This window comes from Anoplopoma fimbria, chromosome 14 (genome assembly GCF_027596085.1).
Source record: "Anoplopoma fimbria isolate UVic2021 breed Golden Eagle Sablefish chromosome 14, Afim_UVic_2022, whole genome shotgun sequence".
Lineage (NCBI taxonomy): Eukaryota > Metazoa > Chordata > Actinopteri > Perciformes > Anoplopomatidae > Anoplopoma > Anoplopoma fimbria.
This window is the reverse complement of record NC_072462.1, coordinates 10,328,179-10,341,310: the sequence shown is the minus strand read 5'-3', so window position 1 is coordinate 10,341,310 and position 13,132 is coordinate 10,328,179. Positions and strand designations below refer to the sequence as shown.

Sequence of the window (13,132 nt, the reverse complement as noted above, 5' to 3'; positions counted from 1 at the left end):
TGCAGATTAGCTAAACCTGTGTGAAAAGTAAAATTGTTATTTAAGGGTCCTGTCCCGTCTTCTAAGTAGAACCGCTACATTGATGAATGAAACACAAGTAAAACAAACAAGTACAAGAAAACTTGTTTAATCACACTATGTTGAATACAGCCATAGCATGCACAGTAACACACCAACACAAAAAAAGTACTTCAAACACTTCAAATATCAAAAGTAAAGAATACAATCAACACTTCTCAATTAGTGGTGCAGCGCCAACTCAAAGTCAGTGGAGTGAAACTCACCATCTGCTGCATGACGTCACATACAGCCCCTGTGAGGAGAACCTGATAACTCTGATGGCACAAGTTTTTATCCTTTTGTTTAGGAATAGTTCTACACAGAGGGGCTTTAAGGGAACGCAACTACTGCTAACAAACTTCAACTGTCCTCTGACTTCCTCTTATGAATACAATCAAACAATCACAGCGTTTTATTTCTTATTTTTTAAAGATACTAGAAGAATGTCAATTAGCAGTATTTTTATATGGTCTAATTTTAATGAACTTTGTCTTGTCTTGACACTTGTCCTTTCAGTGCTTATTTTGTTCATTCTTTTTTGTGTGTAAATAATACAGTAAGTTTTGGTCCGCCCCTTTCCTAAAATCAAGTCTCCGACATCCTGTGGCTTTTCTTGTAGCCTAAAGTATTGCATCAATAATATAATAAGATAAAATAAAAACAACACAATTAAAATCCATATTAAAAAGCACATACTTGTTTTCTTAAAAAGACACGTCAGTCCTTGAGTTTAGCTACTTGCTGCAAGGTTTAAAAAATAATAATATCTGAACTACAAATACAAACCGTGTTCATCACCATGTTATTTAGCTATTTCAGTTGAAAATACATCTACCAAAAGCAGTTTTGCATTTTTTTTTTATGAGAAATAAAACCATTTCTTTATTGAAATACGCTACAAAAAATAGAAAAATATTTCTAGTATTACAGTTGGCAGCAGACTGGCTGGGCTCAGAGGAGCTGGTTGGTGCAGAGGGATCACATGATGGAGCAGCCTCTCTTTGCAGTGCGATGGTCCCCCTGCATAGAAACATTCAGGGAGCCATTCAAAAACACAACGCCACAAACACTGATGTCTGGCATGTCTGACGCTTTCACCTGGACTTAGGTAGTAAAACACATGACCTCACCGCCAACAAGGAGGTTTAAAAGCAGAGCTGACGTCTTAGGAACAGTCAGAAGATAAACGGCAGCTTCCTGTCCGTGCATCAGAGCTACAGTCCTATTTGATCTTTTATTTTTACTGTGTGACACAGACGAGCTCTTTTCCTGTACATGTTACATATTTGTAAACCCTAGTTGGTCTCAGGCGCCCGTTCACAGGTCGTGGTTTTTTTGCGCCCTTTAATCCAGGGCACAAAAAAACACGACCTGTGAACGGGTAGCGAATGTAGACGTGTGGAAGGAAACGCTGCAGTGCGCACCGCGTGTCATGTGACGAGCAACAATCAATCAGAACTGGCAGATATCTATTTTTTCCTTCTTCCGTAAATATCAGTCTACGGTAAATGAATGGAGGAGAAGTCCATCATTTTAGTACAGGACTATCCGGAGCTTTACAATCCGTCTCATAGAACATATCATTTACGTCAACCTTTCACTTCGGGGTTGAAAGGTCAGCCAGTCACAGACAAATCACCAGTACAGCTGCTGTGAGGGATTCATGCTGCAGGAAATCCAGTTGTCTTTGTTTAGTTTAGTCACTGAGGGTTTCTGATAAATCATCATAGAGCGCAGGTTTTGGTTGCTAAGTAACGGCAGGCGAGACGGTAGCTCAACCTCCCCAAGCACCTTGGATAGATTGATGAAGATCACAGCTAGTGTTTTCCCCACTCGTTTTAGACGAGACATGTGAACGACCCTTAAACTGAGGAAAGCTGGATCATGTTCTCACCTGCTCGAAGAGGTCTTCATCAGTGGCCTCCACTCCATTATCATCTTCATCCTCGTCCTCCTCTTCTATTGATGTCTTGTATGTTGTGGTTCTCTTTGCCACCTCCTGCCACACACACACACACACACACACACGATCAGCATTAAAACTCCACCAACAAGAATACAATCAGCAGTACACTTTGTTACATAGAACAGAGGTGAGGATGGATGGGGAGACAGTCAACGGCGAAGACTGAACTTAAAGGGGTTGATTAGAGTTCAGGGATGGAGATTGTGAGTGTGAGTGTGAGTGTGAGTGTGTGTGTGTGTGTGTGTGTGCGTGTGTGCGTGTGCCCTCACCTCTCCCTGAGGGTTGATCAGCACCACCTGGAGGTCCGCCCCTGAACCCCAGGAGGACTGGTTCTTCCACACCAGGTCTGTGGGAGGTTTGGAGCTCACACCAGCGTCGGACGCCCAAACCTGCACAAAGCGGCAACAAAGTCCTCCTCATATTAAAACACAGTGATCACATAACATTCTATTTGGAGATATATATATATATAAACACTTTGCACATGTTTGAGACACAACAGGAACTACTAGGGACTAGTGCTGCACCACACTGGTGAGACAATATCACTCCTGAACAGATAGAAGAGAAAATGATTAGAATCAAACTGAAGACAAACTCTTACCATGACTTTCTGGCCCGCCTTCAGGACATATTTGGGTGTGAACTTGTAGGTGGCGGTGGCATTTCCAATAGTCTGAATCATCTCATAACCGACCATAGCCTGGTCCTGAGACAGACACAGTCATGGACACAATGAAGAAGTCAGTCAGTTATACCGGATCTCCATGGAGAAGATTTTCAGCTGTAGCTCCACTAGGGGCGGCCCTGACTACATATAGTCTGTAGTATCTGATTATTCATAAATTCTAAATATATGTAGCAATGTCATTCATACATATGTGTGTGTGTGTGTGTGTGTGTGATAGATCTTCCTCTCTATCTATAGAGAGATAGAGAGATATATATATATATATACAATTCTGTGTAAGACCTGACATTCAGCACCCCTATATAGACAGAATGGAATGAACCACAGAACAGGCTCCGTAGATCAAATCGTAGAATAAACAAGGTTAGAGCTAATCTCCACGTAGACATTAGGGAACTACAATCCTGCCTCAGCTCAGAACCCCGGAGCTCACCTCGTCTCCATTGTTGTGGAGGCAGATGAACTTGCCGTCGGTGTCGACCTCGTCCACGCAGACGGGTCCCGTGGCCGAGGCGGTGTGCGCGATGGACACCGAGCTGCTGGCTTCCTGTTCCTCCACGTCGACACGCTTCCGCTTCCCCTTAGTGGTCTGCACGCTGCGGCTGCTGGACGAGGCTCGGGACACCGTGACGCGAGCGGAGGGGCTGGGAGACAGCTTCAGTCTGGAGGAGGGAAACACCAGAGCTCAGCGGGTAAGTCAGAAATGTAAATGACTCCATCGCTGTTTGCAAACGCTCAGGCTGCTCACCTTTCTTCTTCTCCCTCCAGAAGTTTGCGGTAGGCGTTGATCTCCATGTCCAGCGCCAGCTTGACGTCCAGCAGCTGCTCGTAGTCGTTCAGCTGTTGCTGCATCTTGGCCCGGATCTCGGCCAAGTCGCGGTCTTTGTCTGCCAGCAGCTTGCGGCTCTTGTCTTTCTCCTGAGCCAACGCCGCCTCCAGCTCCACGATACGATCGCGCCACCCACGAGTCTGAATATATAGACACGGAGGTCAGAGTCTGAGGTGTCACAGAGCGACACCTCACTTTATACTGTCATTTAAAGAGCTTTGATAACTGCTTCAATAAAAATCATTGGTCGCATGGATTGAAAACCATGCAGGCCTCAAAATACTTATGTGTACATGCACTAGTGCATGCAAGCTTTAAAATTACACGTGCTAAAGAAATTGTACCTCTTTCAATACATCATTTGGCTTATTGGTCCTTTCTTGATACTTCCGTCATGCTTTTAGATGCTTGTTTAAGAAAGGAGATGCACTTATGGCTTCTGGTGACTATTCTCTTGAATACCTACGTTGAATACACTTATTATAAGTCGCTTTGGATAAAAGCGTCTGCTAAATGACTGTGATGTAATGTAATCATACAAAAATAAATCCAACCTGGATCACTGCACATTTTCTTTAATATAAAAGATCAAGGAAATCATCAATTTGTTCTAATATGATTTTTCCCTTTAGTTTTCCTCAAAAACTACAGCAAATTAACTTCAAATAATAGATGGTTGTAGTCGGGGTCATTCGAAACAGGATTACATTGAAAATGTCAGCAACCCTCTGAAGGAAAACACTTATTCATTTCATTTATTAGATTTTCTTTTAAAAATGCGTCAATATGTGAGAGTTGGGAGCATCCCTGTACAGGTACCTGCACCGGTGCATGTAGAGCTGAGAATTATGTGCACACATTTTAAACACTATTGTGTAATGCACATGCACATGGTATTTCAATCCCCTGTGGGAATGATGGACCAAACATTGTACAAAGGTGGCTATCAGACCGATGTAAAACCCAGAAGAGGGTGTTTCACAGAGTGGGATTAGATAGGGTTTAGAAGAGGGTTAAATCAGCACTAAAAATGTCTATGAAGCCCAGTTTAACATGTGGGATTCTCACATTGTGATGTCACACAACGTCATGGCAAGAACAATATATCCGACCACAGCCACAACCTTGTGAGGAGATTCTGATAAGAGTGGAGACTCAGCTGCACTTGAAAACAAACTGGTTTACCTGCATACTCAAAAGGTAAAGATGTGAGACTAGGAGATAAATGTGGCTGGCTTTTATCAAACAAGACCGCTAAGGATAAAAAAAAAAGAAAAAAAAAAAAAGAAAATGAGTGAAATTAAAGGTCTACCTCCTTCTGCATTCCTGCCAGCTGGGCGGTGAGGCTCTCGATCCTCAGGCTGGACTCCCTGAGCTCCTCCCTGGCCATGCCGGTCGACGCTCCGTTCATCTCAGCCAGCCGATGCAGGTCCTCCAGCTGGAGACGGACACACAGGGTGGTTTGAGAGTCAACAACATCAACACAGTTTCCTTCTCATCGCAACATGAAAGAGGAACTGAACAGTCAGTCACTTCCTGACACGCAGGAAGTTAAGTTAGTCATGTAATGTTTGTTGACTTTCTACTTACAGGTTCACATCCATGGGAAAAAAAAAAAAAAAAAAAAAAAAAGAAAGGAGGAGGACTTAAAAAGGTCTTTCACCAAACTACCAATATCATACGAGTGGATTTTGACATTTATACAATTCATTATAGTGTCAGTATTACAAGCAGTGGGACCAGCTGTGTTTTTCTGGTTTGATTGCTGCCAAGTAATCTCCATCTGTCTTAAGGTTTGTTTTTTTTCCTTTTCATGTTTTACTAAATCACATACATAGATGTGGATTGCACAAATGCGTGTTGTGTAAAAATGTGAGGTTTCAGGAGAAATCTGCACTTGAGATAAATGTTCTGCAAACTGACTGAAGAGAGCTGATGGGAGCTGTTAGAAATGACTAAAAGTTAGTGAATACATTGATGTTTTCATCGCTGCATTTGCTTCTTAGAACACAGTTAGCAGAACTGCATCTGTACAATGGAGAGAAAACTGCTGTATTTAGTCAGTTTGGCAGTTCTTCAGTGCGAGTGAAGAAGACATCAAGCTTGTGTATTATTACACTCGCAAGATCAGAATATGTCCTCACAGTATATTGTGATATGTATATGATGCTTTGTAGAGAAATTCACTGTAAGAAATTCACATATTCCTCCTCCTGCCACAGCAGGTGTGTAGTACCAGTGTGTGTGTGTGTGTGTGTGTGTGTGTTCATACTTTGGTGACGTAGGTGCCCTCCATGCTGTCCTTGTAGATCTTGATCTGCTCCTCATTCTGAGCCCTCATGTCAGTCAGGGCCTGAGTCAGCTTATATTCATACTCCACCTTCCGCCCGGAGTCAACCTCCACCAGCTGGGTCTCGTAGCGGTGCCGGGCCTCCTTCACTTCCTGTGACGCAGCACACAGTCAAGTGTTCAGACAGTACTCTCATGTATGATTAACCAAAGTCAACACTGGTAGGGTTTCTCAAATAAAATAAAAAAGTAAACGGAGGGAAAGTGATGAAAAATTTCTATCATAAGTTGCAGCTTACAATTACTCCTGTGTTGTACTGTCCAACATTTAAAGATGTATTAAAAAACATAGATGTCATTTCCCAAATTAATGTTTTTATCTAAGAAAATATTATGCTTCAATTCATATTTGCTGGCTTTTAAACTTTCAAAAACCAGATTTTCACTCTGTTTGCTCTCCCCGCATGCAAAAACTAAGAAAGAAGAGAATGATCACCATTCAGCAGGCTCCGATTCAGACTGCTGATAACTCACGCAACCATTCTGCATCAGTACCAGTAAACTACGCCATACCCTCAGTGACAGTCTGGTTTTCTCACCTCCTCTTGCATGCTCTTACGGAAGACCATTTCCTCCGTCAGACTCTGGCAGCGGTTTTCTAAGTCAACACGCAGCAGCATCTCTTCTGAAAGGTGCTTCTTGGCCTGAGCCAGACCTGTATCCAGCTGACAACAAACAAAAAACACAGGTCACGCTTTGAAAAGAAGTCTCAATGAATGGAAAGGGCCATCAAGTCTATAAAGTCTGAAACAGCTCTCCAGAGAAAACTAAGAACCTGAGAGGCAATCACAAATAACATTTGTTGACGTAAAACATACTTTTGTTTTTAATAAGCACAATTGATCTCTCTGCATCACTCCTTTACTTAACAAAAGGAACAGATACAAATGAACAAATAGCCACATCATATTCAAGTGACAGCCATGCTGTACCTCCTGCAGCTGTTCTCTCAGGTCGGCCAGCGTGGCCTCCAGGCCCCTGTTCTCGGACAGCGCCGTAGCCAGCATGGCCTCTTTGGAGTTCAGCTGAGAATCCAGGTCCTTCAGCCTGGCATGGAATCCTGCCGCCTCAGAGTCCTTCTTGTTGTAGCTGGAAGGAGAATGACAAGACATGGTGAGTGCATTATAGCCGTTGCATTAACTGTAACAATGTTTCAATAACAGATATTTGACAAGCCAAGCACAGGGGGTGTGCCACATCCAAAAAAGGACTTGTTCCCTTTTTTTTTTTTTTCTTTTTCCTTTGCACTGTACAGTCGTCTTTTGCAAAATATGGCCTAGACCTACAGCAGCATAGTGTCAGTGTTTCCGCCTCCCACCGGTGCTATGAACTGGGTCTGGAAGGCCATGCAGGAGTCTGAGCTGAATGTTTTTTTTTGTTTTTTTTTTAATACATACATACATACATACATACAATCTTCTACTTATGATGCATCAGTATGAAACTGAAACCGTTTCATAACTAGTTAAAAGTTCATAACAGTCACTTTGAGAAAAAGGGAACATTCATATGAATGTTTATCCATATTGATCGTGACTATCACTCAAGATGCACAAATCAAAATGTATAAAAAACATAAATCACATTTATTTGTTCCACTGCGAGCCTCAACTTCACAGAAGGCATCAGGCATACATGGGTAGATGGACACAGTATGATACTGCACACTCACTTCCCTGAAGAGGCAGGTTGAGTGTGTCCTCCAGTGTTGTCTTGTCTCAACTGATGACCACATACACATGCTTTTTTCTGCACCATTACTGAACCCTGTGTGCTTCATTGATCAATGTGCTTTACTCCATTTATGCAGCATGGCGAACCCATGCAGCAAAACATACATTCATTGGCCAGTTTATTAGGTACACCCGGCTAAAAAGAATGCAGTCTGACCAGTGAGATGTCAGACTAGTGCAGAGTGATAAGCCCTGCAACACATCTGGATGTTGAGCAGAAACCCTCCTGTCAACTCTCCTTCAGGAACCAGTTAGGCAGAAACTTTACATAAGTAGACAGCGTACTCTGGTGGCAACAACAGCTCAGAAGTAGAACATTTTAAATTCCACATGTTTTACAGCAAATCAAATTTCACTTTGCATCAGCCCAATTATCGAATTTTCCCGTTTTAATTATTCAGAAGGGAAAAAAAATGCACTTTTTGCCATGGATTCTACGAGGTAAAAAAAAATATATATAAATAAACTTTTCTTTTTGAATAAATATATTGAATATGGTAAATGGACTGTACTTGTATAGCTCTTTTCTAGTCTTCCGACCACTCAAAGCCACATGTTATCATTCACCCATTCATACACTGATGGGAGAGGCTACTAAAGGTGCCACCTGCCCATCAGGATTCTAACTAACATTCAACAAGTGTCTTGCCCAAGGACACACCGACATGGACTGCCGGAGCCGGGGATCGAACCGCACAACCTTTGATCGGAGGGCCTTCCTGCTCTACCACTGAGCCACAGTTACATAAATAAGCTCTTCATCAAAAAGGTGTTTCCTGCACATTTTTGACCATAATAATTTAGATGAGATGCCACATATTTCCCTTTCAAAAACATGTTGGACATCCGTTTCCCAGCCTTGAACCGGGGCTAACTAAGTCAACAGTGTCAGTGGGTTTGTGAGTTAAGCGGCCTGTTGGACGAGCTCTGCTGGGACAGAGGCCAGTTATGTTCTCATGGTATGCCTGAGGGGTTACGATGGGCGGGTGGGACTGAAGTGGACAAACTATGAGTGGAATGCAGAGCGGTATGCTTCCTCTTTTACGTTTTACTGAGAAACATTAGCAGGGAGGTAAAACCGTTGACCCGACAGGCTCTCAATTCACAGGAATGCTTCAGTATTACCACACCAAATACCACAGATACTTCCAGAGAAGACAAAATGTTAGCATTGTTACGTTAAGTAGACAGTTAAAGGGAGGCCTAACGTGTAAATCAATGATCAGACACACCAAGCCCACTGAAGAAGCAGCTTTGACTACCGGCTCTTAATGATGAGCCAATGAAAGATGACTATTTAGTATATTCTACAGTTGTAGTAGGAGTCTGTAGTCGCTTGTTGGATTTATCAGGAGTTTTTTTTTCTTCTTCTTTTTGACCATTTAATAAATTAATTGAAAAAATTAGCTCCTTTGGCTCTGATGAATTCGAGAGTCTCTGACTGTAGTCATCACTCTGTACTCTCACTATACCCGCCCCCCTCCCCCACAGCATGTGATTGGTTACACGTCAACAGTAATAGCCAGTGAACACTGATCAGCACTGTATTCCAGAGTCGCCACATAGAGCCCCCTGTCACTTTTAATGCGATATCCGCATGGGGAAATGTATAGACTGCAGCTTTAATGTCTGTAAAGTTTACTATACACAACACAGTTCCATTGTCACAATACAAATTCAGGACACGTGTTAGAAATCAAGTTGAAGTGGACCAATGGCTCACGTCAATAGGCCAAGGGACTCAAACAGTTGGTTTACTGCCACCTGTGTCCGACTGTCAGAAAAGACACACACACACACACACACACACACACACACACACACACACACACACACACACACACACACACACACACGCACACACACACGCGCGCGTCAAACTGCACTAATGTGTAATACGCATGTATCTGCAATTCAGTATACTCTTGAAGGTATTTATGCTGCATTCCTTTAGCAACAACAGTGGGCCTCAAACACAGCAGTCTGTGCCAATTTAAAGCGTCTCAACACAACTTTGTGTTTATTAGGGTGGGGAAAAAAAAACTATTTTCTAAACACAACAACAATTTATTTCTGAATTTGCAGTTTAATCACCACACGCTCAGGAGAAAAGCCTCCACATTGTCTATTCACTCACTTTTGGTCAGCAGCTGTGAGTTACTGTTGCAGCTGTCAAATTGTGTCTGATATATGGGAATACACACAAACACACCCATGTTTCATGTTTTATGAATAGGCGCTGTTCTTTATGACTACAAAACCCAGCATTAAAAAAAAACAAAAAAACACTATTTGGATCAGAACGACGTCACATACTTGTATAATGCACATTTCCTCAACACAGTCATGATGTGTACTACTTCATGATTTCCTATTTTTGTATTTTCCCCTCACAAAATACCTTAAGTACTTTTAATCTGTGTATACTACTACCACCAGGAGACCCTGAAGGCATCATGTCACCTTCAAAGAACGCTCACTCTAACGTTATCTGCCAATCTAGTTAAAACACAGGTACATTTCCCTAAATGAATTGTGTTGTTTTTTTCGTTAAATCTATTTAATCATGTATTTGTTTAACAACACACGTGGTACATCTTAAAAGCCGGTTTGACATTAGTTCTCTTTCAGCAACACAGACAACGGTGGGCGGATGAGAGACAGGTTTTTAAATACCGTTTATTAATTACACCAGTATGTATAACTTAAGTTATTGATTGAAATTACATTAAATCTAATATTGGCTTCCAACTAGCTACAAAACAGGGACAGTAAACCCCCCAAAATATGATTTTAATAAGCCGGTTTTGAGTTACGCGCTGACGGGACGGTGTACATTACGTCACTACAGAGATTTACGTGCGTACGTTAATGTTGCAAAAGTGGCTCGAAAATCAAAGTCAGCAGCACAGAAACGGTAGCCTTGTGCTAATCATGCAAAGCTCCTGCCCGTACCAGGGTGTGTGACACGGGCACAGGGGTAAAGGCTTACTTCTGCTGGAGCTGCTCATGGTCGGATCTGATCTTTCCCAGCTCAATCTGCAGCCAGGCCCGCTCCTTGGAGGACTCATCCAAACACCTTCTGGCGTCGGCTAGCTCGGTCTCGTACAGGGCTTTCAGTCCGGTTATCTCCCGGCTCCTCACGTCCTCCTTCTCGTTAATTTGCAGGTGCAGCACGTCGTTTTCAGACTCCAGACTGCGGACTTTGTCGATGTAAACGGCCAGGCGGTCATTGAGGTCCCGGAGTTGTTGTTTCTCCTGCAGCCGGGTTATCCTGGTCGGGCTCAGCGGAGTGCCGCTGCCACACGTGCTTCTCTGCCCGGTCGGAGTTGCCGCTGCGGTCGCCATTGTGGAAGATAAATAACTAAATAACCCGTATGAAGGACGGTGACCGGACCAAAGCCAGGTACGGTACAGGTGCGGGGTCAACAATTTTGAGTGATGCCCTTAGCAACAACCAGCACGTCAGGAAAACTATCCTGGAAATGTGTTCCGTCTTTTCTTATCCGAATGAAAGAGGGGCTTGGCTTCCTAATATGGCGGCTCATTGAATATGTTACGTTGTGTGCCGTTAGCCAATGGCGTAGCTCGACGCAATGCGCTCTCAACTTCAACTTTTGGGTTCGCTTGGGATTGTGACCAACGTATGCTGGAACTGACCGGTGGAGGCGGGGTCCATTCAAGCTGACCATCCACGGGTCAGCGGCTAAACCCGAGCGACCCGGCGTTAACAACAAGCGCTTCCTGACTTTTCTGATAACGGCTGCGTTTGAATTCATTTTATTGTATCATTTATTGCCTGTAATCAGGCAAGAATGAAGTGTTCAAGGAGGGAAGAAAAAAAATAATAGAATTAGGTCACAAAATAGAAATTTGTGACCTAAGCTGACAAGATAATGAGATAAATAATAACACAAAATAGTGGCTGATCCAGTGAAAATATAGTGATTACAATTACGGATTGGATCCTTATAAGTGGTTTTGTGCTGTATACAGTGGCGTGCACAGACTCTCTTAAAGCCTAATGGCAGTGCTGAAAACAAACTAGAGAAAACAAACAAACTATTCTGCAGAGAGAGAAATATGAACAAAAGATGTAACTGAAATATGGAACATCTTTGTATTGTAGGCAACGAGATGGACAAGACTTTCTAGTATTTGGTTGAAATTCCGCATACATGAAAAGAAATGAGACACTTGTCAAGACCATGCCACCCGAAAAAGATATGTTAAAAAAATCAGGAAAGTGTGAAAATGTATATGTTTGGCTGAATAAAGTATATGTGTAAAGTATAAGTGTTTTTTATATCTGGCTGTATCCATGGTATAATCATTTGTTAACATAATTTTGTACGTAAAATGTTATATTTCCATGTCTATGGTGCTAAGTTATAGCGATTTCACATCTGGAATCTTTAGCACTAAAAAAAGTCTGTTTGAACATTCATTCATATCATCCTAATGCGTTCCCTCTACTCACATCCACATTGTATTGCTGCTTTTAATTCCCTTTTAATGCAGCCTTTCTCTTTTTTAACACCTTTCTTTCATTTCTTATTATAATTGCATAAACAATTTGACAATATAATGTTAAAGACCTTGGTAGATAAGAAGAGAGTTTGACAGTTAATCAGTTGGGAGTGGTACCGTTCATCACTTCCGTGAATAACGTTAAAGTAGCCTACATACCAAACGTGATCAGGCTGCAAGTCCATCTCTCCTCAGTGGTCAACCCAGCATGTCCACATGCAAGGTATGTTAAAATATAAATAATTAATAATTAATAATGAATAAATACATGTTATGTGTCAGGGATCCACATCAGCACAGTCCTGAGGCCACATGTCACAGAGCCATTTAAGAGGTCACATATGACAGCAGTGTAAGCATGGGTCAGCCCTTCAATTTAATGGGAGTTGGCCCAGCAGTGCAAGCCAATGGTGTGGAAGCATCAGTCAACACTGTAGTGATAACACAGCAACATTCAATGTATTAATGGGCTTCAAATATGTTTATATGTCAGAGGATTGCCATTTAAAATTCTATATTATTTGCAAAATGTTAAGATCTTCTGCAATAACATGCAAGATAAGCTACACTTTTCTTACCTAAGATTTCAGATGTAATTCAAATAACACTGAAATGAAAGTGTTGACATCACTCTGTCATGTGACTCCACCTCTCTCACCATCACTGAATGGCCAAACAGACACAATAAAACTGTCATACTGTCACCAAGACAAACTAGCTATCAAACAGGTCGTCAGCACAGACATATTCTCTTTAGCCTCCAATCAAACCTGTCAGGACTGTTACAGGAAAGCTTATGAAATATAATATTCAGCATCTGATGACAGGGAGTGCTAAAGCTTTTGTCCATGCATTCAGCCTTGTTAAAAATAATCACATCAAGTGACTGAAGAGTGTCTTCAGTTCTCCCACTGACGACATCACTGATGGATTGTGTATCTCCATGAGTTGATTGAAGACCCCCCCGCTAAATG

At 42.2% G+C, this 13,132-nt stretch overlaps 1 protein-coding gene across 1 annotated transcript; it reads right to left on the bottom strand.

Annotated features, from left to right (window-relative positions):
• Positions 1-111: 111 nt before the first annotated feature.
• Positions 112-11,186, bottom strand: lmnb1 (lamin B1). The gene is made up of 11 exons (XM_054612034.1): positions 10,621-11,186; positions 6,828-6,984; positions 6,435-6,560; positions 5,819-5,989; positions 4,859-4,984; positions 3,466-3,686; positions 3,151-3,379; positions 2,631-2,735; positions 2,296-2,415; positions 1,955-2,059; positions 112-1,080 (listed from the first exon to the last, which is right to left on the bottom strand). Exons 1-11 carry the CDS (start codon positions 10,974-10,976, stop codon positions 1,039-1,041), a joined length of 1,758 nt encoding a protein of 585 aa, XP_054468009.1. The 5' UTR covers positions 10,977-11,186; the 3' UTR covers positions 112-1,038.
• Positions 11,187-13,132: the final 1,946 nt, after the last annotated feature.